Genomic DNA, 27,484 nt, shown 5'->3' on the forward strand with positions numbered 1-27,484 from the left:
GAGATATTTTGGAGTTGTAGTCGGCAGCAAGTGGAAAGGGCTTGGATCTGACGTTTGAAGGACAGATCAGAGTGGGCTGCCATTGACTTTGATGGATAGGTCAGTTGGGGGGGTGAATGAGATGATGAAAAGATGGTGAATTTGGTTTTATCCATGTAAAGTTTTATAAATCTAGCAGAGAAGAAAGCTGAAATAGCGGACTCACATTGTGGGATTCTGGTTAGTAAGGAGGTGATATCAGGTCCAGAGAGGTAGTTCTGTGTGTCATGAACATAGAGGTGATACTGAAAGCCTTGAGACTGTAGGAGCTGTCCCAGGCCAAAGTCATAGATGAAGAGGAGGGGTCCTAGAACTGAATTTTGGGGGACACCAACACATAGGGGGCGAGATGAGGAGGTGGTGTGTGAGTGGGAGACTCTGAAGGTCGGTTAGATATGAAGAGATCCAAGCTAGGGCCAAGTCAGTGATGCGGACAGCAGTATGCTTTGTAGGTGAGGGCCAGAAAGAACATGTACTCCAGTGGATGACAAGCGTGGCATCAAGTGGCCTCTGCTCCTCTTCCTCCACCTTAACATCACACACAGTACAGTCCTCAGAAGTGGCAGCCCAATTACCCTTGTTTTCCCCCGCGTCACAACTCTCCAACTGCCCAACTGACTGTGGGGAACTACAAATGGGCGAGTCTGCAGAGCTCTATTCCAGAGAATCAGAGGTGTGATACAAAGCTTCACAGAATCAAGAGAGGGGGAAAGCATGTGTAGCAATGCCAAAAAATTTTTCAGTTGATCCGGGCCCGGACGAAGTAGGGTCCGAACAGAATCCAAACCCTCATCATCAGAAGTTAACCCCTGGGGGTGGGCATGGATGAGTTGGAGAAAGAAACAAATACACAGCAGAACATGGAGAACTAAACTAATATAAAACAGGGGTTGGAAAACTAAACTACTAAACAGCTAGATTTCGAGAACTAAAGTACTATACACCAGGGGATGGAGAACTAAACCACTAGACACCAGAAGATGGAGAACCAAACTAATAGACAACAGGGGTTGGAGAACTAAACTACTAAACAGCCAAGGTTGGAGAATGAAACAAATTTCCACCAAAACATGGAGAACTAAACTAATAGACAACAGGGGTTGGAAAACTAAACTACTAAACAGCTAGGTTTGGAGAACTAAACTACTACACACCAGGGGATGGATAACTGGACCACTAGACATCAAGGTGTCACTAGACAGCAAGTGTTGGAATCCTCAAGGCTTGTGGGACAAACCTCTATATCTAACACTTCGTCCGATGCCTCTGCCTCGTATAGGGCCTCCACCTGCGCCCTCAACCTCTGTCTTAATGAGACACGTTTCAACAGTGCAGAAAGAATCCCCCTACCTCCGTACTGCGCAGCCATGGCTCACCGCAATCAGGCAGTGTTAAAATTAATATGCCTTGGAGATCGCAGTCATACAGCTGAAGAGTTGTGGACAGCTCTCCAGGCCGAGTTTGAGCAATGGCTATCTCCACTGAACCTGGAGCAAGGGAAGGCTGTGTGCAATAATGGTGCAAACCTCGTGGCGGCCCTACGCCGGGGCAACTTCACACACCGGGGCAACCTCACACACGTGCCTTGCATGTCTTGCATCCTCTACCTGATGGTACAGCAATTTCTCCGTCACTATCCCGGCCTCGATGAGCTGCTGCAGAAACCACGGTCTGTGTGTGCTCATTTAAAACTATAAACAGTAGGATCTTTAGTATAAAAACCAGACTCCCCAATGTAACCTCTTAATCCTTGCAAACTTCAACACAATGTTCACAATATAGACAGCAGCAATGATCGGTCCCCTAGACAACGAGCAAACTCTTTCATGATGACAGAGGCCACTATCTCCTTAGCTTGCTGCTGGTACTTTTCTGTGGGAATGAGCTTGTGTGCAACCAGTCAGGAATATCCAGTGAATGGCACGCCACGGTTTGGTATTAGCACCCAGTACCAGAAATGAAGCCATCCACAATTTCCATATCTCAGGAATTTTATTTGGTAGAATGTCTGCCCAAACATTAGTTTCTCACAAAGGAGCTGTAGACACTGAGTGGCAGTAGGTGCAAGTTTCTCCAGCATGTTAGACCGAAGATTACGAAAGGGAATATAGCGGGAGATTAATTCAGAGATGTACAGAGGAGAAAGGTTATGGATGGCTTTGTAGGTCAGTGTTAGTAGTTTGAACTGGATACGCTGGGCAATTGGGAGCCAGTGAATGGATCTTATAGATTGCTAGAGCCAGTCCACAGTAAAAAAGTAGCCATAGAGTGTCCGGGAACCTTGGCCAGGGATGCTTCTCGGCATAGTTGTACAGGCCCACCAGAGACCCCTCCGGTGGGCCCTGGCTTCTCCTTCACGAGAGTTCATAATGCAAACCTTGCAGCTGCTATGGGGCTCTTGAACAGGGGAGAAAGGTAGGCCCTCAGAATCAAATCCTCTGGTGGGCCCAATGTTCTTCAGTCTAACATTGCTTCTTGGTGACAGTTGTATTTCACCACAGCCATATTCTTTAGCTTAGTGAAAGGACTGGCATAGAGGGAAACCGTGTCTACGCCGGCTGTCATTTCTCCCAGGAAAGTCCATTAATGCAGCTTCTTTCATAATCAATGACAGCCTGTCCAACATCAGCTCACACTTCTTGGTGGTGCTTCAACACACAAAGATGTTTCTTTGCGCCTTGAATTTCATGACTACAGAGTTGGGCAATGGCCTGATCTACAATGCGTTTTAAGAAATAACTTGCATAAGCAAAGCCACTGACGGTCATCATTAAGCGAAACTCATACAGCTTTCCCAGACTGAAAGAGGGGTACTAAGACTTCCAAGACAGCCAAGACTTCCCTGTCCTCACTAAGAGGATGACTGTCCATGTTCTCCTCCTCATTATCACCCAATCCGCCTTGAGATAAGATGAGACTGGGCTGTGTAGCATCACCCTGTATAGTTCCTTGCTCTGCCTGCAAGGCCTAGTCTTTGTGAGCTGCGAGCATTTCAGTAGACAGAGAAGCGGGATGGTGACGCTAATTATGGCGTCATCGCCACTCACCATCTTGGTGGAGTCCTCAAAGTTTTGGAGACAACACAGATGTCAAACATTCATCCCCACTCATCAGCTGTTATGTGCGCAGGCTGACCTGAATTCCAACGAGCATGTTGAAGCTGGTACTCGACAACTGCCCTCTGCTGCTCACAAATCCTTCCCAACATCTGCAACGTTGATTTCCAACAAATGGTCACATCGCACACCAGTCGGTGAGCTGGAAGCTGCAAACACTGCTGAAGCACTGCCAGGGTGGCGAAAGCTGTAGCTGACTTTCTAAAATGGGCACACACGCGGCGTTTTCATGAGCAGCTCTGGGTAATTTTTGAGAAACTGCTGAATCACTATTTTGAGCACATTTAGTGCTCGCTCATCACTAATGGGTACCCCTATGTGGAAAACAATATCATCACCAAAGAATTAAAAGATGAAATGTAGCCTGCTTTATATACCCCAGTACTAAGAAAACCAATTTTGATTATGTCATGTGTACTCCTGTGACAACAATATCTGTACCAAAGAAATAATTTCACTAGATATAGAACTAGTATAATGGAGACCGACAACTCTTCCACTACAGCCAATCCAGCAGATGAAGACCCAACCAAGAGTGCTCACATTTCAAAAAATTAGGGCAGGACACCACCATTTCCGTGGCCAACAGATTGGAGATGGTGGAGTTCAATCTCTTAGCTTTGTCATGTACAGGAGGAAACAATCTTTTGCTGGCTGCAGTGCTGAGAGAGGGCGGAGTACGGTGGACCGGACAAACAGCTGGACCGTGAGTGAGATGCAGACGGAGATGTTACGATAGATAAGGTTGTGGTGTGCTCGTTCTCTGAGATCGGTCAAAAACAGCAGGCACGTCCCCTTCCGTTACAGGTGATGGGCAAAGCGGGTAAAGAACCGGAGGTTCTGTAGTCGGAGACCTGCTTGACAATACTTGGCACAGTAACAAAAGAGGAGGAAAAAGTTGCAGATGCGTTTGATGGGGTGGCTGGTGGTTGTTTATTGAAAATCTATTTTGAGTTTAACATGTTTGTGTACCACTGTGTGGAGAGCAATATCTGCACCAAAAAATTAATTTCACTGAAGTATAACTATTATAATTGAGACCAAAACCTCTTCCACTACAGGCAACCCAGCAGATGGAAACCCAACCAGGAGTGTTCACATTAAAAAAGTAGGGCCTGACACCACCAAAGTGGCATCAATTTCAGTAGATTAGAAGTAGTATAATGGGGACAGACACCTCTTCCACTACAGCCAACCCAGCAGATGGAGACTCAATCAGGAGTGCACCATCCTCTCCTGTCGTTCATGTGTCAGACTTGTACTCTGTTCTGCTGGTGCACGAGCTGGTCTAAAAAATGTGTGAAAGGACTCACAGAAATTGCTTCTGCCACTTACACTACTGCTGCTACTAATATTTTTGCGTTGATAAATTGACGTGCCAGAGGTTGGAAGTGTAGAGCTGCAATGCACTCTGTGTGCCTCAATGCTGTCTTGGGGAAAACCTCTCTTAATGTTGTGCAAAAAAGTGTTTCGATTGTGCTAGATGTAAAACATCCCCAGCTAACATGTTTCATATGATGTGGACCTGCCCTGCTCTGGAAAACTTCTGGAGGGATGTAATAGCGATCATTGATAGAACATACTCAGTCGATTCAGATCCCTCACCATTAGTATGTATACTGGGATATATAGAAGATCTGAGCACTGACGAACATGGCAAAATAGTGGTGGCACCAGGGTGGATTTGATTTAAATCTAACTGATTTAAATCACGATTTAAATCACTAGTCAGTAAGGCTTGATTTAAATCAAAGTTTCTACCTAAACTAGTTCTTGCTACTTTACTTTAACATGCAAGTAGATGAAGATTTTTAGAATCACTTTTTATATTACTTTTTTCTCCCCAGTTTAATGGGTTAATCATTCATATTTGGACACCACTGTTCTGTTGTATTTAGGAAGGAGAAAAATAATCCTGACCTTAATAACAATTTAAATAGATTTATTCAACTGAAACAATAACAACATTACAGCATAAGTTATTTGCTTAAACAAACATCCATGTTTGTTAACTAATTTGGCTAAACAAAATATATATATATTTTAAGAAACTTAGACTGTCAGCCCAGCCGACACATGAAAAACTTAAATACTACTGTCCCTGCTGTCCTCTGTAGCTCACTCGTCGTCATCTTCATCATCATCTTCTTCTTTGTTCCTATTCATAATCTGGAAAAAAAAAAAACAAGCTTTCCTGCTTTATTGGGTCCCAACCGATTTCTCAATTTAGAATGAATGAGTCCAAAGGAAGAGAATATTCTTTCAACGCCTGCAGAAGAAGTTACTGCTGTTAAAAGTGAAATCATTACTTGAACAGTCTCTAAATCCAAGCGCTTAAGTGACTTCCACCAGTTTACTGGTGTGATCTTCCTTAAAATATCTTCAGCAAACATATATTTCTTGAATGGTTCCCCCTTAGCTCTGAAGTTTATTATAGTTGGCATTAAAGATGGATGATTGCTGGATACCCATGTCATAGCTAACTCCTCTTCCTCAGCACTTAGGTTTTGACCCTGATATTGGATATTGACAATATTTGCCAAAAAATGAGCTGGAGTCAGTGCTTGTCCCATTCGTTTGTTTACTGCTTGTAATTTAATTCTGTCCATGTGTAGTTCTGTTTTTAAGTGTTCACTCAGTTCCTTCCAAATTTCAACAGCATCCGCAATAAAACAGCTATTTTTCTGTATTTTGTTTAAAGCTTGAGAGATGGGTTTCAGGAAGCTCAGCATATGTTCAACATTTCTCTTAAGCCCAATGTTGAGGATTTTGGCCGTGACAGTGCCATCTATTTTATCTCGATTTTCTTCACAAAGTGTCATCAGAATAGGCCAGTTTTTGATATACTGCTCAAAACAGTCCACCACAGAGTTCCATCTAACATCTTGTGGGAGCGTTAGCTTGGTTCCACCCATCCTTTTCAGAGCTGCTGCAGCAAAATGATTATTACGGAAGTATTTAGCAATTTCAACAACATTAGCCTTTATTTCTGGAACACTTAAGTCTTTGGCTAAGAGGTGCAGCAAATGAGCACTGCAACCATATGTTATTAGCAGCTTTGTATTCCCTCCCTGCTCTTCTAAATTTCTTCTCATCTTGGATACGTTTGCAGCATTGTCAGTGACCAAACTGCGTACTAGACATTTGAATTTTTGTTCACATGTTGTTATAGCTTTTACTGCCACTTCTTGTAAGTATTCTGCTGTGTGTGCATTTCCTGACGTATCAGTTGTTTGTGCAAGGAAGACTTTACCTTCTTCTGTTGTTATACAAGCACATACAATAGGATCATTGTGGACATTACTCCACCCATCAATACTTAGGTTAACAATTTTACCCTCCAGAGCTGTTACACATTGCTCCAGTTCTCTGTCATACACTTGATCCAGCAGTTTCCCTGCAACATCAGCTCTGCTGGGTGGACTGTATCCTGGTCTCAGTGACTGAACCATATTAATGAAATGTGGGTTCTCAGTCAGACGGAAAGAAGAGTTCGTTGCATAAATAAACTGGGCAATTTTTTCATCAATCAACTCTTTTTCTAATCTGCTAGTTCTTATCACAAACCTATCTATGGTGGTTCCAGGAGGTAAAGGTTTTTTCTTCCTTTTGGGTGATGGTGATATGTGGCTGTGGATGTCTGATGATGATGCTGCTGCTAATGAAGCACTATCCTGGATGGATAACTCTGAAACTGTAGAACAGGATGATGGTGATCTTGGAGGTGGATAGTTTCCAGAATCCATGAATTCCCCTAAACAAAAAAAGTCAATGCTGTTATTTTATTGTTTATACAATTTCTGCTTATTGTACACAACACATCACTGCCCCTGCCCCAAAAGGAATATTTGTTTTTCTTCATAACTGTACCAAATGACAGTAACATGCAGTAATAATAAGAAATATAAATTTTCTCACACATGACAGTTCAGTCTTTAGAAATAGGATTCAATAAAAATGTTTACCAACAGATCCTGCCTGTTCAGAAGTGTTTCTTTGGTCATCTTCATCACCGCACTTCTCATGATGTTGCCTCATTCGCGCCACCAGGCCTTGCATCTCTTTGTTGCATCGTTTGCATTTTGCACGCATGCCTGCCTTACCGATAGGCGAAGGAGCTTCATTAAAATATTCCCAAACTGGGTCTCTTTTACGGCCTGCTGCCATTATAAGGAAAGAATGTAATAAACCTCAGATCGTACACACAAACAGATCCAGACTTGTCTGTCTTTGGCTATGCTGCAGTATTGTGCTCAAAGTTTCACTTTCATTTTCTTGTCTGCTTGCCCTTCCTCCTCCTCCCACTTAGATTCACATTCTTCTTGTGTTGTGCAGATCTATTCCACTCCAAACAATCAGAAACATATTGTCTAACTTTTTGGACTTGGCACTGAAGGGGTTGATTCTGTATTCATAGGTTTGTAGACCAATAGGATTAAGGTCTTTTTCTTAACTCTGTTCATGTTGTAACATTTTTGCCGTGAAGAAGAGGCTGGGACCTCTGCGGAGTCAAATTCAGTTTTGAGAACTGCGTAAGTAAAGCGAGCGTCTGTGATAATATAGGAGAGAAACTGCCCACTAATCCTACAGAAACCTCTGGAAGAGCATGGCATTGTGAATGTTACACATATACAGCCTTTATTCTACTGAGTTAAACAACTCAGCTTTATCTCATGATGGAAGAACCTTTGGATGGTAAAATATTTTCCTCAAAAAGCAGTTTATTGAAAAAAATCCGATTTAAATCAAAAAAATCCGATTTTTTTGATTTTTAAAAAAAAAAAACATTGATTTTTATCCACCCTGGGTGGCACGCATGTTATACATGGCTAGGAAACTAATAGCCCAACATTGGTTATCAGAGCAGGTGCCCACGGTGACAGAATTTATAAATAAGATTAATTGGTTATTAAATCTGGAAAAAAGTATATATCTGAAAAGGAAGGCTATCTCCAAATTTGAAAAAATATGGGCTCCATGGATTGACGGCTCCGGCTAGCATCCAGAGAACTGCATAGATTTCGACTTGGTCTGTTATGATTGGTGTATAGATTACTTGACAGGTGCAAAATCCTACATTGGACTGCTTTAGGCACGTATACAATTGATCCAAAGCAAGAGTTAGATACCCCTTAATACAATTGTGACTATTCATACTGTAAGATTGTTAATTTGCTGTGGACAGAACTGTGGAACATTTAACTCAAAATGTTTTGTTTGAAATGGCAATGTGTTGTGGGGAGAGGGACAGAATAGGGACTGGATCCCTTCTTTGGTTGGGTTGTTTTATTTGTTTCGCTGTTGTGTTACAAAAAGAGTTTCAACAATAAAAAAATATTTGATTAAAAAAAAAACAAAACGTGTTTCGATACTCCAGCATTCGCAGGTCCCTTTCCAGGGCGGGAAGCATTTGGAAAAAATTTACTCTTATAACATGGATCTAACAGAATTACAAGCCAGTAGTCAGCACTATTTAGAATCATAACTATACGGGGATCATGTTACAGATAGTGCAGCAAGAATGCACTCATATGTTGGGCTCCTCCATGAGGTTCAAGCCCATGCTGTGTTGGTGGCTGGGTAATTCTGAAGCTTGTTTCCTCTGTCCCCTCCCGCCAAACACGAACAGAGAGGGGATGATTATCCTCTTCATGTTCTGACTGTTGCTCGCCCCCATCACCTCTTCCATTTGTTCCTCGCCTCTTGCACCTTCACTAACAATTTGTCTGGTATCAGCAACCCCACTTGATCGCAGTGAACCACCCTCCCTTGGCACCCTGAGATGTCCCCCAGTGTATGACACAAGTAACAGAAGAAAATATTTTAGTGTGGATGAGGCCTGTATAACATAGCAGATATGCTCTAAACTATTTCAAACTGAGAGGTCTTCTGCTGTATAACGTTAGGAACAGAAGAAAGTATTTTTTTTTACGGTGGATGAGGCCTGTATAACATGGAATATATGCTCCAAGATATTTCAAACTCAGATCTAGCCTGCTGTATCACGTTAGTCACAGCAAAAAAATAGATTTTTTTTTACTCTGCATACAGCTGAATTTTACCACCACAAAATGACTAGGTGGACTCTGGCTAGCAACAGAATTTTTTTATTTATTTATTTTTTACTGTGCATACAACTGAATTTCACCCCCAAAAACTGATAAGGTGGGCTACTATAGCTTGCGCTATCACATTCGCAAATTGAAGAAAAATATTTTTGTGTTCTGCTCTCAGCTTTGTATACCAGCTGAATTTCAACCCCACAAAATGAAAAGGTGTGCTAGTCTCTATTAAAGCCATAAAAATTAAATGTAAAAGTTAAATAAAATGTAACACTAAAGCCATGTTCACACAACATAAAGACTGCGTTTTTTTATGCAGGTGTCCGCACCATACAACAAAATAATCTTACTATTGTGTGTTAGCTGAGTTTCTTTTGAGTTTTCCCCCTTAAAATGTGTTTTGGTGTAGCTGTGAATCTACATTTTTAATAGCACAGAAACACTTGGATTTTTGAGCTTAAAAATGTGTTTTTTGAACAGGCTCCACATAGGCTTTATATATATACAGTACAGACCAAAAGTTTGGACACACCTTCTCATATAAAGATTTTTCTGTATTTTCATGACTTTGAAAATTGTACATTCACACTGAAGGCATCAAAACTATGAATTAACACATGTGGAATTATATACTTAACAAAAAAAGTGTGAAACAACTGAAAATATGTCTTATATTCTAGGTTCATCAAAGTAGCCACCTTTTGCTTTGATGACTGCTTTGCACACTCTTGGTATTCTCTTGATGAGCTTCAAGGGATAGTCATCGGAAATAATTTTCACTTCACAGGTGTGCCCTGCCAGGTTTAATAAGTGGGATTTCTTGCCTTATAAATTGGGTTGGGACCATCAGTTGTATTGTGCAGAAGTCTGGTGGATACACAGCTGATAGTCCTACTGAATAGACTGTTAGAATTTGTATTATGGCAAGAAAAAAGCAGCTAAGTAAAGAAATATGAGTGGCCATCATTACTTTAAGAAATGAAGGTCAGTCAGTGCGAAAAATTGGGAAAACTTTGAAAGTGTCCCCAAGTGCAGTTGCAAAAACCATCAAGCGCTACAAAGAAACTGGCTCACATGAGGACCACCCCAGGAAAGGAAGACCAAGAGTCACCTCTGCTTCTGAGGATAAGTTTATCCGAGTCACCAGCCTCAGAAATCGCAGGTTAACAGCAGCTCAGATTAGAGACCAGGTCAATGCCACACAAAGTTCTAGCAGCAGACACATCTCTTCAACAACTGTTAAGATGAGACTTTGTGCAGCAAGCCTTCATGGTAAAATAGCTACTAGGAAACCACTGCTGAGGACAGGCAACAAGCAGAAGAGACTTGTTTGGGCTAAAGAACACAAGGAATGGACATTAGACCAGTAGAAATCTGTGCTTTGGTCTGATGAGTCCAAATTTGAGATCTTTGGTTCCAACCACCGTGTCTTTGTGCGACGCAGAAAAGGTGAACGGATGGACTCTACATGCCTGGTTCCCACCGTGAAGCATGGAGGAGGAGGTGTGATGGTGTGGGGGTGCTTTGCTGGTGACACTGTTGGGGATTTATTCAAAATTGAAGGCATACTCAACCAGCATGGCTACCACAGCATCTTGCAGCGGCATGCTATTCCATCCGGTTTGCATTTAGTTGGACCATCATTTATTTTTCAACACGACAATGACCTCAAACTCACCTCCAGGCTGTGTAAGGGCTATTTGACCAAGAAGGAGAGTGATGGGGTGCTACGCCAGATGACCTGGCCTCCACAGTCACCAGACCTGTCCCAATCGAGATGGTTTGGGGTGAGCTGGACCGCAGAGTGAAGGCAAAAGGGCCAACAAGTGCTAAGCATCTCTGAGAACTCCTTCAAAATTGTTGGAAGACCATTTCCGGTGACTACCTCTTGAAGCTCATCAAGAGAATAGCAAGAGTGTGCAAAGCAGTCATCAAAGCAAAAGGTGGCTACTTTGAAGAACTTAGAATATAAGACATATTTTCAGTTGTTTCACACTTTTTTGTTAAGTATATATTTCCACATGTGTTAATTCATAGTTTTGATGCCTTCAGTGTGAATGTACAATTTTCAAAGTCATGAAAATACAGAAAAATCTTTAAATGAGAAGGTGTGTCCAAACTTTTGGTCTGTACTATATATATATATATATATATATATATATATATATATATATATATATATATATATATATATATATATATATTTTATATATATATATATATATATAGTACAGACCAAAAGTTTGGACACACCTTCTCATTTAAAGATTTTTCTGTATTTTCATGACTTTGAAAATTGTACATTCACACTGAAGGCATCAAAACTATGAATTAACACATGTGGAATTATATACTTAACAAAAAAGTGTGAAACAACTGAAAATATGTCTTATATTCTAGGTTCTTCAAAGTAGCCACCTTTTGCTTTGATGGTTGCTTTGCACGCTCTTGGCAATCTCTTGATGAGCTTCAAGAGGTAGTGACTGGAAATGGTCTTCCAACAATCTTGAAGGAGTTCCCAGAGATGCTTAGCACTTGTTGGCCCTTTTGCCTTCACTCTGCGGTCCAGCTCACCCCAAACCATCTCGATTGGGTTCAGGTCTGGTGACTGTGGAGGCCAGGTCATCTGGCGTAGCACCCCATCACTCTCTTTCTTGGTCAAATAGCCCTTACACAGCCGGGAGGTGTGTTTGGGGTCATTGTCCTGTTGAAAAATAAATGATGGTCCAACTAAACGCAAACCGAATGGAATAGCATGCCGCTGCAAGATGCTGTGGTAGCCATGCTGGTTCAGTATGCCTTCAATTTTGAATAAATCCCCAACAGTGTAACCAGCAAAGCACCCCCACACAATCACACCTCCACGCTTCACGGTGGGAACCAGGCATGTAGAGTCCATCCGTTCACCTTTTCTGCATCGCACAAAAACACGGTGGTTGGAACCAAAGATCTCAAATTTGGACTCATCAGACCAAAGCACAGATTTCCACTGGTCTAATGTCCATTCCTTGTGTTTTTTAGCCCAAACAAGTCTCTTCTGCTTGTTGCCTGTCCTTAGCAATGGTTTCCTAGCAGCTATTTTACCATGAAGGCCTGCTGCACAAAGTCTCCTCTTAACAGTTGTTGAAGAGATGTGTCTGCTGCTAGAACTCTGTGTGGCATTGACCTGGTCTCTAATCTGAGCTGCTGTTAACCTGCGATTTCTGAGGCTTGTGACTCGGATAAACTTATCCTCAGAAGCAGAGGTGACTCTTGGTCTTCCTTTCCTGGGGCGGTCCTCATGTGAGCCAGTTTCTTTGTAGTGCTTGATGGTTTTTGCAGCTGCACTTGGGGACACTGTCAAAGTTTCCCCAATTTTTCAGACTGACTGACCTTCATTTTTTAAAGTAATGATGGCCACTCGTTTTTCTTTACTTAGAATTTGTATTATGGCAAGAAAAAAGCAGCTAACAGTCTATTCAGTAGGACTATCAGCTGTGTATCCACCTGACTTCTGCACAACACAACTGATGGTCCCAACCCCATTTATAAGGCAAGAAATCCCACTTATTAAACCTGACAGGGCACACCTGTGAAGTGAAAACCATTTCTGGTGACTACCTCTTGAATCTCATCAAGAGAATGCCAAGAGTGTGCAAAGCAGTCATCAGAGCAAAAGGTGGCTACTTTGAAGAACCTAGAATATAAGACATATTTTCAGTTGTTTCAGACTTTTTTGTTAAGTATATAATTCCACATGTGTTAATTCATAGTTTTGATGCCTTCAGTGTGAATGTACAATTTTCATAGTCATGAAAATACAGAAAAATCTTTAAATGAGGTGTGTCCAAACTTTTGGTCTGTACTGTATATATATATAAAAAATCCATGAAATCCGCACAGTTCAGCGGCGTCTTTAGACGCACTGCAGGCGTGGATTTCATTAAATCACATCCACTGTAGTTGGACATTTAGACTGTGTTCAGATGTAGCATACATGCTGTGGTTTTTTTTTTCAGATGATTTTTTGGAAGTCATTTTGCAGCATTTAAATGGCCAAGAAAAGTGGATGTGATTTCATGAAAACTAATCTGTGGTCTTAAGACGCTGCTGATCTGTACGGTTATGTTTTTTTTTTACGTCTAGAGGCTTCTATGTGAAGCTTAAAAAGAGAGAAAATGCATGTAAAAAGACTGCAGTTACCTTAAGTGCAGAATCAAAGCTATTCTGTATTATAAAAAAAAATTAACAATGCGGCTTCATATCTGCACCAAAAAACATAAAATAAGTGGGAAAAGGCATAAAAAATGCAGCAAATATGCAACAATCAGAGAAGATTGTTATTGTGTAGTTTGGTGCGGACATCTGCAGAAAACAAATAAATACAGTAATTACAGTATTCAACATGTGAACACGGCCTTGCAGACACAAAAAAGCCAGATTTCAAATAGTGAAGCTACATAAAGATGAGAAAGTTGAATGGACAGAAAGTGAATCCATAGATCCCAATTGAAATAAGCACGACGCACAGATGACATGCCAGTCCTGGATAATCAAAAGTCATGCTGGATGAGGTAAGGTTAGTAGTGTTGCATGAGCGTGCTCAGTTAACCCTTTCACAGAGCACGCTCGGGTGCTGCCCGAGTATTTTCAGCATCTATGCTCGAGCTGCCGCATGTGTCACGGCTGTTAGACAGCTGTGACACATGCAGGGATTGCATGTTTGTTAGACAATCCCTGCATGTGTCACAGCTGTCTAACAGGCACGGCGGCTCGAACATAGATACCGAGCACGCCGAAAATACTTGGGCAGCACCCGAGCACGCTCGTGCAACACTATAAGTAAGAGATTTGTGGCCGCCTGTCCAGCATCCCATGAATTGATCCGCTCAGCTCTAGTTCCAACTGTCCCAGATACGGTGAACAGCCCCATATAAATAAATAACTGCCTTTCTGCTCTGCTATCTGCAGCATGTTGTCTGAAGCACGGCAGGCACAATCTAGTAACGTCCTCACGTGTGGTCTGAGGTACGGCAGGCACAATTTAGTACCGTCCTCACATGTGGTCTGGGGCACGGCAGGCACAATCTAGTACCGTCCTCACGTGTGGTCTGGGGCACGGCAGGCACAATCTAGTACCATCCTCACGTGTGGTCTGGGGCACAATCTAGTACCGTCCTCACGTGTGGTCTGGGGCACGGCAGGCACAATCTAGTACAGTCCTCACGGTGGTCTGAGGCACAACAGGCACAATCTAGTACTGTTTTCATATGTGGTCTGGGGCACGGCAGGCACAATCTAGTACCGTCCTCATATGTGGTCTGGGGCACGGCAGGCACAATCTAGTACCGTCCGTACGTGTGGTCTGGGGCACGGCAGGCACAATCTAGTACCGTCCTCACATGTGGTCTGGGGCACGGCAGGCACAATCTAGTACCGTCCTCACTTATGGTCTGGGGCATGGCAGACACAATCTAGTAACGTCCTCATGTGTGGTCTGAGGCACGGCAGGCACAATCTAGTACCGTCCTCACATGTGGTCTGGGGCACGGCAGGTACAATCTAGTACCGTCCTCACGTGTGGTCTGGGGCACGGCAGGCACAATCTAGTACCGTCCTCACGTGTGGTCTGGGTCACGGCAGGCACAATCTAGTACCGTCCTCACGTGTGGTCTGGGGCAAGGCAGACACAATCTAGTAACGTCCTCATGTGTGGTCTGAGGCACGGCAGGCACAATCTAGTACCGTCCTCACGTGTGGTCTGGGGCACAATCTAGTACCGTCCTCACGTGTGGTCTGGGGCACGGCAGGCACAATCTAGTACCGTCATCACTTATGGTCTGGAGCACGGCAGGCACAATCTAGTACAGTCCTCACGGTGGTCTGAGGCACAACAGGCACAATCTAGTACCGTTTTCATGTGTGGTCTGGGGCACGGCAGGCACAATCTAGTACCGTCCTCACGTGTGGTCTGGGGCACGGCAGGCACAATCTAGTACTGTCCTCACGTGTGGTCTGGGGCACAATCTAGTACCGTCCTCACGTGTGGTCTGAGGCACGGCAGGCACAATCTACTACCGTCATCACTTATGGTCTGGAGCACGGCAGGCACAATCTAGTACAGTCCTCACGATGGTCTGAGGCACAGCAGGCACAATCTAGTACCGTCCTCACGGTGGTCTGGGGCACAATCTAGTACCGTCCTCACGTGTGGTCTGGGGCACGGCAGGCACAATCTAGTACCGTCCTCACTTATGGTCTGGGGCACGGCCGGCACAATCTAGTAACGTCCTCACGTGTGGTCTGAGGTACGGCAGGCACAATCTAGTACCGTCCTCATGTGTGGTCTGGGGTACGGCAGGCACAATCTAGTACCATCCTCATGTGTGGTCTGGGGCACGGCAGGCACAATCTAGTACCGTCCTCACGTGTGGTCTGGGGTACGGCAGGCACAATCTAGTACCGTCCTCACGTGTGGTCTGGGGCACAACAGGCACAATCTAGTACCGTCCTCACGTGTGGTCTGGGGCAAGGCAGGCACAATCTAGTACCGTCCTCACGTGTGGTCTGGGGCACAATCTAGTACCGTCCTCACGTGTGGTCTGGGGCACGGCAGGCACAATCTAGTACCGTCCTCACTTATGGTCTGGGGCACGGCAGGCACAATCTAGTAACGTCCTCACGTGTGATCTGAGGCACGGCAGGCACAATCTAGTACCGTCCTCACATGTGGTCTGGGGCACGGCAGGCACAATCTAGTACCGTCCTCACGTGTGGTCTGGGGCACGGCAGGCAAAATCTAGTACCGTCCTCACGTGTGGTCTGGGGCACGGCAGGCACAATCTAGTACCGTCCTCACGTGTGGTCTGGGGCAAGGCAGGCACAATCTAGTACCGTCCTCACGTGTGGTCTGGGGCACAATCTAGTACCGTCCTCACGTGTGGTCTGGGGCACGGCAGGCAAAATCTAGTACCGTCATCACTTATGGTCTGGAGCACGGCAGGCACAATCTAGTACAGTCCTCACGGTGGTCTGAGGCACAACAGGCACAATCTAGTACTGTTTTCATGTGTGGTCTGGGGCACGGCAGGCACAATCTAGTACCGTCCTCACGTGTGGTCTGGGGCACGGCAGGCACAATCTAGTACTGTCCTCACGTGTGGTCTGGGGCACAATCTAGTACCGTCCTCACGTGTGGTCTGAGGCACGGCAGGCACAATCTAGTACCGTCATCACTTATGGTCTGGAGCACGGCAGGCACAATCTAGTACAGTCCTCACGTGTGGTCTGGGGCATGGCAGGCACAATCTAGTACTGTTCTCACGTGTGGTCTGGGGCACAATCTAGTACCGTCCTCACATGTGGTCTGAGGCACGGCAGGCACAATCTAGTACCGTCATCACTTATGGTCTGGAGCACGGCAGGCACAATCTAGTACAGTCCTCACGGTGGTCTGAGGCACAGCAGGCACAATCTAGTATCGTCCTCACGGTGGTCTGGGGCACAATCTAGTACCGTTCTCACGTGTGGTCTGGGGCACGGCAGGCACAATCTAGTACCGTCCTCACTTATGGTCTGGGGCACGGCCGGCACAATCTAGTAACGTCCTCACGTGTGGTCTGAGGTACAGCAGGCACAATCTAGTACCGTCCTCATGTGTGGTCTGGGGTACGGCAGGCACAATCTAGTACCGTCCTCACGGTGGTCTGGGGCACAATCTAGTACCGTCCTCACGTGTGGTCTGGGGCACGGCAGGCACAATCTAGTACCGTCCTCACTTATGGTCTGGGGCACGGCAGGCACAATCTAGTAACGTCCTCACGTGTGGTCTGGGGCACAATCTAGTACCGTCCTCACGTGTGGTCTGGGGCACGGCAGGCAAAATCTAGTACCGTCATCACTTATGGTCTGGAGCACGGCAGGCACAATCTAGTACAGTCCTCACGGTGGTCTGAGGCACAACAGGCACAATCTAGTACTGTTTTCATGTGTGGTCTGGGGCACGGCAGGCACAATCTAGTACCGTCCTCACGTGTGGTCTGGGGCACGGCAGGCACAATCTAGTACCGTCCTCACGTGTGGTCTGAGGTACAGCAGGCACAATCTAGTACCGTCCTCATGTGTGGTCTGGGGTACGGCAGGCACAATCTAGTACCGTCCTCACGGTGGTCTGGGGCACAATCTAGTACCGTCCTCACGTGTGGTCTGGGGCACGGCAGGCACAATCTAGTACCGTCCTCACTTATGGTCTGGGGCACGGCAGGCACAATCTAGTAACGTCCTCACGTGTGGTCTGAGGTACGGCAGGCACAATCTAGTACCGTCCTCACGTGTGGTCTGGGGTACGGCAGGCACAATCTAGTACCATCCTCACGTGTGGTCTGGGGCACGGCAGGCACAATCTAGTACTGTCCTCACGTGTGTTCTGGGGCATGGCAGGCACAATCTAGTACCGTCCTCACATGTGTTCTGGGGCACGGCAGGCACAATCTAGTACCGTCCTCACGTGTGGTCTGGGGCACGGCCGGCACAATCTAGTACCGTCATCACTTATGGTCTGGAGCACGGCAGGCACAATCTAGTACCGTCCTCACGGTGGTCTGAGGCACAATCTAATACCGTCCTCACGGTGGTCTGAGGCACGGCAGGCACAATCTAGTACCGTCCTCACGGTGGTCTGAGGCACGGCAGGCACAATCTAGTACCGTTCTCACGATGGTCTGAGGCACAGCAGGCACAATCTAGTAACGTCCTGTCCTATGGATGTCGCTGGTCTTCATCCGGCACTGTCCTCCTCCTCTGCTTCATGTGGATTACACGTCCAACGTCAGCCACACAGCCTCTGCCATCACGAGCCTGCGCAGGAGCGCGATGGAAGACACTGTCCGGATGATGTAGGACACGTCATCCACTTGAAGAAAGAAAGACGGCAATCTTAGGAAGAGGAGGCGCCGGATTAACACTGGAGAAACCCATTGGATGGGACCACCCTGTAGGTGATTCTAATACAAGTTTTTTTACGTTATGCAGATCGGTTTGGGGACTTATATACAGCATTCTAGGGCATACAGGTGGTGGTCGTATTGTATATGGGGAAAACCAAGTGACAGGTTCCCCATAAGCAGGTTTTTATCTATGCAGCTTGTACAAGGGAACAAGTGGGTTACCTGTCTAAGCCATGTTATTATAGTACCTTTTACATGGTTTACACAGATGCATCATGGGCTTTTCCTGCCCTATGAGTAAAATGAAAGGCTAAAATACAATGTGGAAGCTTAATCAGAGAAATGTTATATTTACATTCAGAACAGGTTTAAAGAGGTTGTCCACTACTTTATATCCCTCCGCCCATGTACCCCTAAAACTTCTTGTAAATACCTTCTGTTGCTGATAATGCCTGTGAGTAGCACTATCACTGGCCGCTCACAGGCATCATGTGACCCCCAGCTGCAGCCGGCTCTGACATCCGCTGATGTCACGACAAGTGCTGGCAGCAGCCGGGGGTCACGATCTTCCGGGTTCCACGGTGGATGCCAGGCTGTGGGCACACCCAGCATCCACCGCGTGCTCTGCCTCTCCCCATTCATCGGGAAAGCGCGCGGTAGATGCTGGGTGTGACGCAGCCACCGCGGGGACCCCAGCGCTGAGTCAAGCCTCACTTGTGACGTAAGCGCGGGGTCACGTGACGCCTGTGAGCGCCCACCGATAGCGCCACTTGCAGGCATTATCAGCAACAGAAGGTATTTACAAGAAGTCTTAGGGGCCCCGGGGGAATACATTGGGGGGGAGGGGGTTGGTGGGGGGGGGGGGTTGGAAATAAAGTAGTGGACAACTTCTTTAAAAGAAATAACCATTATCACAGAAATCTCAAACTTTTACTTGTAGAAATATTGTATAAATAACATTTTAACATTATGTATAGAAATAATTCTAATTTTATAAAAGTGCATTTATTGGAGGATTGTGGGTAAAGTCTTTGGCTTTGCCCCGACCCCTCGGCCTGCCTCCGGTGTCTGATGCTTCAGCGTCCTGGAACTGAGATCATGATGCCTGCTTTGGATAGCAAATCAATAGCCTTGAAAAAAATGGGAATAAGGGAAGGGGGTCTTTGGGGAGATTGGTCTCGAAAACAAGGCAGCGTGAAAAATTCTATTTTGTGGCTATCGGCGACAATGTCTCAGCCCCAAGCGTTGTTGACTACTGAGAGCCACTGATCCCAGAACCAAAGGAGATGGCCGCCCACCCTGAGAAACATCCCAGGTGGGAACACCGCATCATACCGAAGAGAATCTGCTAGATCCGGGCCTGGCGGACCGGCGCTGGTGGGTTCGTTGACGCCAGGAGGGGGCTAGTCTAAAGGAAGGTCTCTTCTATTCCTGGCGGGCCGGAGAGTTGTCCTTTTGGTTGCTGTTCTACACTGAAAATTTCCGAAAGGACCAAAACTGGACTGGGCATCTCTTGGGAGGAGGGAATTTGGCCCTCTGTTGCTGAAGCAAAATACTCTTACCCCCCATGGCATTAGAGATAATCTTATCTAGCTCTTCGAAAAGGCGGGAGCCCGGGAAGGTGAGGCTGGTGGACTTTTTGGAAGCTGAATCCACGTTCCATGATTTCAGCTACGAGGCCATGTTGATGGTGATGTTGCCAGCTGCCAGGGATGAATAGGCGGCTGCAGAGGGGGGGCACACTCTCGTTATAGGCAGTGAGGAGCTCCTGGGAAGGTGACATTGTGGGCGGACTGAAGTCCTGGCAGCGGGACCAGGTCTGACCAGAGTGAAACCATTCATTACAGGAGAAGCATGCAAAATGCAGGACAATGGGAGTGAGACTCCCTGGGGTTAGGTATAGAGAGAAGAGAAAGAAACAGGTGCTAGAGGGGAGCTAGGCTGTGGATAAAGAGCTGCCCCCAGGTGGCAGAGCTTACTCAGACCCTACATCCTGAGGACCTGGAGAGGCTGAAGGTGGCGGTGATAAAGCAGAACCAGGCGATGAGGCAGCAGAGTTCAGGTGAGCTGCGGCAGTGTTATAAACTGGCGACAGAAAAATGGCGCCGAGCAGAAGGAGGCGAAAGAGGCAGAGTCAGGAAACACCAAGGTTACTTACCGGTAGCCGGTTTTTCCTGAGCCCATGACAGCACACCTTGAGAGAGGATCCGCCCCACCAAGGACAGGAAACCGTCTGAAATAAAAGGGCGGTACCTCTCCCTCGCTTCAGTTGTTTACAGAGCATTGAGAGGACCTCCCTAAACAGGTTAGGCACATAACCAACACCACAATATACAAATACACACCACCCCACACAGTGCACACCAGGGTGTGAGAAACATAGAAAAAATAAGGGGGGGAAACTACGGGTGCTGTCATGGGCTCAGGAAAAACCGGCTACCGGTAAGTAACCTTGGTGTTTTCCCCTCCCCCATGACAGCACACCTTGAGAGAATTTTGGAGAATTTATGAGCACCCTAGGGAGGGACCACCGCCTGAAGTACCCTTCTCCCAAAGGTGAGATCAGAAGAGGATAGATCCAACCGATAGTGCTTAAAGAAGGTGGATGGTGTAGACCAAGTAGCAGCCCTACATATCTGCTCGATCGAGACGTCTGCTCTCTCTGCCCAGGAGGTTGCAACGGCTCTGGTGGAATGAGCCCTCACATTGTCCGGGGCTGGAACCCCTGTGGACGTATAGGCTAAGCAAATGGCCTCCCTGAGCCACCTAGAGATGGTACCCTTGGACACCCCATGACCTTTCCTACACCCTTGAAAGGCCAGGAACAGAGAACAGTCTTTCCTCCACAGACTAGTCATGTGAATGTACTGTAGCAGGGACCTCCTAACATCTAGGCTATGGAACCTGACTTCCCCTGGGTTCTTGGGATTGCTGCAGAACGAGGGTAGCACAATCTCCTGACTACGGTGAAATCTAGATACCACCTTGGGAAGGTATGCTGGATCTGGCCGCAAGGTGACCCTATCCTCAAAGATTTGTGTGTAAGGAGGATTAACCGAGAGGGCCTGCAGATCCCCCACCCTACGGGCTGATGTTAAGGCCACTAGAAGGATGGTCTTAAGGGTGAGAATTTTTGGAGAAACCTTGTGTAGGGGTTCGAATGGTTCACTAGTAAGAGCGTTCAAGACTAAATTCAGGTCCCAAGGAGGAACACCCATGGACCTAACCGGTCCAGCTCTGGCACAGGACTTGATAAACCTCGAGATCCACCTATTCCCAGCCAGATTACAATTGTAGAGTGCTCCCAAAGCTGAAACCTGAACCTTAAGGGTCCCTGTAGCTAGACCCAGGTCCCGCCCCTTTTGCAGAAATTCCAGGATCCCTCTGATCGGAGGTTTGCTCGATAGCGGAATATCTATAACCTCTAGGAATTTACCCCAAACCCTGCTATAAATCTTAGTTGTAATCGGTTTTCTGCTCCCCAATAAAGTAGAAACTAAGCCTGGTGAAAACCCCTTGCTACTCAATAGCGACCTCTCAAATTCCATGCCGAAAGATGGAATCCCCTGGCCTGGGCATGGAATACTGGTCCCTGCATGAGAAGGTCCGGCCTCTCTGGTAGAATCCAGGGATCTGACACCGACATTAGCCGAAGCAGAGAGAACCAAGGCCTCTTGGGCCAAAAAGGGGCTATCAAAATCACCCTGGCGCCTTCCTCCCGGATCTTCCTCACCACTACTGGAATCATCACTAATGGCGGAAAGGCATAGGCCTTCCTGAACCCCCAAGGAATCTGGAGGGCATCTATGGCATGGGGATTTTCTGCCGGATTTAGGGAGCAAAATCTCTGCACCTTTCTGTTTGCCCTTGTGGCGAACAGGTCTATGTCTGGCTGCCCCCATAACTGGACAATCTGATGGAAGACCTCCGGGTTCAACCCCCACTCCCCCTGTCTTAGGGTATGGCGGCTTAGAAAATCTGCCTTCACGTTTTCTATCCCCTTTATGTGAAGGGCGCTGAGGGATAGGAGGTTTCGCTCTGCTAGACCAAGGATCCTGTCTGCCACCACCATCAGAGGGCGTGACCTTGTCCCTCCTTGGTGATTCACATAGGCTACTGCGGTCCGGTTGTCGGACCTGACCTGGACATGGTGATTTTGGATGTGAGGGAGGAAGCCCCTGAGGGATCTTTCTACTGCCCAAAGCTCCTTTAAGTTTGAGGATGATCCCCTCTCGTGGTAAGCCCAGTGACCCTGTATTGAGAGTTCTGCCAGATGACCCCCCCATCCGGAACTGCTTGCGTCGGTCGTAACTACCCGATCTATCGATCTGGACCATTGAACGCCTGTGGTCAGATTTCCCCTGACTGTCCACCACGAAAGAGAATCTACTACTTCTGGGGAGAGAGCCTGCCTTCTAAACGCCCGTTGCAGGACCTCTGTGCTGACAGGACCTCCCACTGAAGCCGCCGCATATGCCCCTGGGCCCACATTACTGCTGGGAGACAGGCCGTCATAGAACCCAGGAGGGACATTGCCTCTCTCAGAGACATCTCTGGAGCTTGAATGGCCTTCGAGACTAATGCAATTAACCTGCAGATTTTGTCCTCTGGGAGGAAGCAGGTTTGACGACGAGAGTCTAGGATTAGACCCAGAAAGGTCTGAGTCCTGGAGGGGGTTAGTCTTGATTTTTGGAAATTTACTAACCACCCCAGCTGATGCAACACTTCCGTGACCACTAGGAGCTGACTGGAGCAGTGGGCTTCTGTTTTCCCTATTATCAAGAAGTCGTCTAAATATGGCACGATCACTACATTCTTGATCCGTAGGAAGGCTGTCACTTCTGCTATTAGTTTCGTAAATATTCTCGGGGCAATGGAGAGGCCAAAGGGTAGGGCAGCAAACTGAAAATGCCTCAGCTTCCCCTGAATAAACAGGGCTACTCTCAGATACTTCTGATACTCCGGATGGATTGGGACGTGATAATATGCGTCCTTCAAGTCTATTACAGCCATAAAGCAGTTGCGATGTAAGAGCTTCACTGCCGAGCCTACTGACTCCATTTTGAAAGTCTGGTTTTCTACTACTTGGTTCAGACTCCTGAGGTTGATGATGGTCCTTAAGGACCCGTTTGGTTTTTTTATCATGAATAGTGGGGAATAGAACCCCCTCCCTCTCTGTGTTGCTGGTACTTCGAGAAGGACCTGCTTTCCTACTAACTCTAACACTTCTGTTTCCAGGGCTAATTGTTCTTCCTGGACCTTTCGTAGGGGGGTAACCACAAAGGTCCGCCAGGGGGTCTGGCTGAACTGGATCTTCAGGCCCCCACTGATAATTTTCAGAATCCATGGGTTTGTTGTTATCGCGTCCCAAGCTGGAAAAAAGTGGGAAAGCCTTCCACCCACTTCCAGCCTGGCGTCATTGGGAGGATCTCTTCGAACTCGAGGATGGTCCTCCAAACATGTAGCCCGATTCTTTTTTGGACTTGGCTTCCCATTTCTTTTTGTCTCCCGGAGGACGACCCCGGTTAAATTTTCTCCTCCGAAAACTAAATCTTCTTGGTTCCCCCGAAAATCCCGGGAACCCTTTGGTTTTATCGCCTGCTTTTTCTAACAGGTCCTCTAACTTTTGGCCAAACAGGAGTCTACCGTCACACGGGAGGGAGCACAGTTTCTGTTTTGAAGGTAGGTCGCCTGGGCAACCCTTGAGCCACAAGGCCCGCCTGGCTGCGTTGGATAGTCCCGCTGCCCTAGCTGACAGTCTGACCGAGTCAGCTGAAGAGTCGGCCAGGAAGGCCGATGCTGTTTGAATTAAAGGTAGCTCTGCAAGTATTGCCTGTCTGGAGACCTTTTTATCTTTAAGCTGGTCTTCCAGCTGTTGAAGCCACACCATCAAGGACCTCGCCACACAGGTGCTAGCCACCGCTGGTTTTAGGCCACCTGCTGCCGCCTCCCACGTGTGGCGCAGGAAGGAGTCAGCTCTTTTATCCAGGGCATCTTTTAGGACGCCAGAGTCCTCCAAGGGCAGGGAAGATCTCTTTGATGACCTTGCCACAGTCCCGTCCACCTTGGGGATCTTATCCCAAGGTTCCGCATCCTTCTCTTCGAAGGGGTACCTTCTTTTGGAGAAGGAGGGTAAAGCCCCTGATCTCTCAGGTCTCCTCCACTCCCGGTCAATGAGGCCCTGAATCTTACTGTTCACCGGAAATGAGCGTCTCTTCCGCTCTCCCAAGCCCGCAAACATGATGTCCTCCCGGGATTTAGATGCTCTCTCTTCCTCCAGACCCATGGTTGATCTTACTGCCCTAACCAGTCTGTCTGTATTCTCAATGGGGAAGCAGGGTCTACCGCCCCCCGATGAGGAAGAGGACGATGAATCCCACTGCTCCTCGGACTGGGAGGAATCAGAGACGGAGGAAACCTCTCTACGGGGCCTTTTCTTCCCTCTAAGGAACCCCTTCAGGGACCCCTGAACTTCTGCATTTACTATGGACTTTAAATTTGCAGCAAAATCCTGGGAATTCTCAGCTATGGTTTTGGTCACACAGCCCTGGCAAAGTGGTTTCTGCCACTCTACTGAGAGAGAAGCTTGGCAAAGGGCACACATCCTATGCTTTTGCTTGGCACTACTCTTCTTAGGCTCCTAAAAAAAGGAAGCACATAAGAGACTTCCCGTTACTAATCAGTGACATTCACGAAGCTCACTCACCCTCGGAGGTCACAAACGGGTACCGGATTCGGAGGCTGTCGCGGAACTGATGATTCCATTCTGGATGGTCCCGAGGCGCTCGAAGCCTTACTCCTGCGGCTGCCACTACGATTACTCGAGCGGCTGTCTGTATACGATGCATCCCTCTGCTTCTGTTGCTGAGGTGGGGGGGTAAGCTGCTGCTCCTGGCTATCTGGATCAGCCATGTCTCAGAAGCGCACCACGCTTCCAGGAAAGCTCCCCCCCCTTAAATATAGGGCCATCCAGCCTCCTCCGGTCTGTGGGTCCTCCCCCTTCGCCAGGCCGGAGCTCCGTTGAAAAAAACCGGCCTGGGACGCTCCGATGGGCGCCGCCATCTTGGATCGGCGCCGCCTCCTGACGTCACCCAGCGCGCCGCTCCCAGCGTGCCCTGCGCCGTGACGTCAGGCGCGTCACACCCGGAAGCGTTCCACACTGCAGGGGGAGGACGGCGCCGCGGTCTCCGGGAGGACAGAGCCTGCCTCACCGCGTGCGCCCCGCTCGGCGCAGAGACCCCAGGGGAAGCTGCGGACGGCGCTTCTGGGATACTGAACCCGGTGCACAGGCCAGTGCCCGCTCTTCCACACCGGGACAGCCCCAGGTAAGTCTTCTTTCTTCCAGACAGGTTCCCCATCAAGGACAGGAAACCAACTGAAGCGAGGGAGAGGTACCGCCCTTTTATTTCAGACGGTTTCCTGTCCTTGGTGGGGCGGATCCTCTCTCAAGGTGTGCTGTCATGGGGGAGGGGAAAAAACACATGCAGGGTTCTTGCGCACCAGAATACAAAGTGTGCCCTGATAGGTGGAGGGCGGAAAGCGCTGGAGAGCCGGCGTGCGTGATTGCTTAGGCTGCTAGGGGTGTGGCCCGGCCATCAGAGAAAGTCTAGACTGAAGTCTGGATTTCTTAAGAGAGGGGCCGCAGGAGCCTCTGGAAAACGTGGAGGTGGCGATTCGAGCACCCTCACTGCCTGGTAGGATATACCTGTACTGAAGAACCTGAATCCTTCTTCACAGACTGGTGATGAAGATGGGCATGAGATAACCTGGACAAAGACCTTCGGGCGGCTGGCAGGTAACGGATCAGTCTTCCCTCCCTGCACCTTCTGGATCTGGAGGGCGAGCGGGCAGGGGATTAGTGCCAAGGACCGTCTGCAAGGGAATCCCAAACACTGTTGTTGTGTTAGGGTCCTACCTCGTAGACCACAGATGATACAGTAGTGAAACAATTCCACTGTCGCCCTCACAAACCTTATCTGAAAGAAAAAGGTTTGTTTTTTTAATTAATGATTCCCCGAAGGCTACATACACATTGTGTTCTGTGTCGCAATCGGGGTGTATTTCTGAAATCCCCAGCAAAACGGGGTCTGAAGTATGCAATGGTGATGGCAGAGCGAGCGTACACTTTTTTTGGGATTATACGCCTACAGGAGCGGACTCTCAGACACAGTAGCCTATGTGAGTGTCCGCCTCCTGTGGGCGTACACTCCGGAAAGCACATGTTCGCTTTGCCGTCACCATTGCAGTCTATGGTCACCGTCAGCGCATACTTCCAAACCCTGTTTTGCCGGGGATTTCAGACGTATGCCCCGACGGGGACACAGAACGCAATGTGAAAACACCCTAAGGTAGAGATGGGCCTGGGTCCAGACTCGTATCTGCCTCCTATTGACACCAAGCTAAAACGGATTAGCTTCATGCCAGTTGATTATGCACCCTTCTGGGGAAGAGCTAACTTTTTTTGTATAGTGTCAGCAGCATACACCCCCCAGGAGTGTACCATCACCCCCCCTCCCCAAACCTGCAGCATCCCCCCCACCAGCCCCACAGAGCACACAGCATGCCCCTACAGAGCCCGCAGCATGCCCCCAGCGTCTCGACAAGCAGCATCCCTCCAGAGCCACCACCAGCATCCCCCAGAGCCCCCACAAACCCGCAGCATGCCTCCAGAGCCCCCACAAGCGTGCATTATCCGCCCCCCAGAGTCCCCACAAGCGTGCATCATCCCCCCAGAACCCGCAGCATCCCTCCAGAGCCCCCACAAACCCGCAGCATCCGCCCAGAGCCACCACCAGCCCTGCAGCATGCCTCCAGAGCCACCACCAGCCCCGCAGCATGCATCATCCGCCCCCCCAGAGTCCCCACAAGCGTGCATCATGCCCCCACCAGCCCAACAGAGCACCCAGAGCCAGCAGCATGCCCCCGGCATCCCCACAAAAGCCCGCAGCATGCCCCCAGCGTCCCGACAAGCAGCATCCCTCCAGAGCCACCACCAGCCCCGCAGCATCCCCCAGAGCCCCCACAAACGTGCATCAAGAGTCCCCACAAGCGTGCATCACCCCCCCAGAATGCCCCTACAGAACCCGCAGCATCTCTCCAGAGCCCCCACAAACCCACAGCATCCCCCCAGAGCCCCCACAAACCCGCAGCATCCCCCCAGAATCCCCCACAAGCGTGCATCATCCACCCCCCCAGAACCACCACCATGCCCTCACCAGCCCCACAATAGCACCCAGAGCCTGCAGCATCCTCAAAGAGCCCCTGCAAACTCACAGCATCCCCCCAGAGCCACCAACAGCCCACAGCATAAACACTAGAATGTACGTGCTCCTTCCAGGTATGA

The 27,484-nt window shown here is 47.8% G+C and overlaps 1 protein-coding gene across 2 annotated transcripts; it reads right to left on the reverse strand.

Annotated features, from left to right (window-relative positions):
• Nucleotides 1–5,080: 5,080 nt before the first annotated feature.
• On the reverse strand, nucleotides 5,081–27,476 carry LOC141271915 (uncharacterized). 2 transcript variants are annotated; one of them, XM_073682155.1, is made up of 4 exons: nucleotides 27,415–27,476; nucleotides 26,057–26,117; nucleotides 25,847–25,973; nucleotides 5,081–6,909 (listed from the first exon to the last, which is right to left on the reverse strand). In XM_073682155.1, exon 4 carries the CDS (start codon nucleotides 6,899–6,901, stop codon nucleotides 5,318–5,320), a length of 1,584 nt encoding a protein of 527 aa, XP_073538256.1. In that variant the 5' UTR covers nucleotides 6,902–6,909; nucleotides 25,847–25,973; nucleotides 26,057–26,117; nucleotides 27,415–27,476; the 3' UTR covers nucleotides 5,081–5,317. The 2 variants fall into 2 exon arrangements, with proteins under 2 accessions (XP_073538256.1, XP_073538255.1); XM_073682154.1 differs by lacking the exons at nucleotides 25,847–25,973; nucleotides 26,057–26,117; nucleotides 27,415–27,476 and adding an exon at nucleotides 7,121–7,384.
• Between the last annotated feature and the right edge of the window lie 8 nt (nucleotides 27,477–27,484).

This window comes from Phyllobates terribilis, unplaced genomic scaffold (genome assembly GCF_046119375.1).
Source record: "Phyllobates terribilis strain yellow unplaced genomic scaffold, ASM4611937v1 Scaffold_5__5_contigs__length_657084704, whole genome shotgun sequence".
NCBI classification, from domain to species: Eukaryota; Metazoa; Chordata; class Amphibia; order Anura; family Dendrobatidae; genus Phyllobates; species Phyllobates terribilis.

Excerpts from the sequence above, each read along its gene's own strand:
- LOC141271915 (XM_073682154.1), bottom strand. The coding sequence starts at position 7,322 with ATGGCAGCAGGCCGTAAAAGAGACCCAGTTTGGGAATATTTTAATGAA. Across the intron at positions 6,910-7,120 it reads TGAACAGGCAGGATCTGTTG|GGGAATTCATGGATTCTGGA; the intron begins GTAAACATTTTT and ends TTTTTTGTTTAG.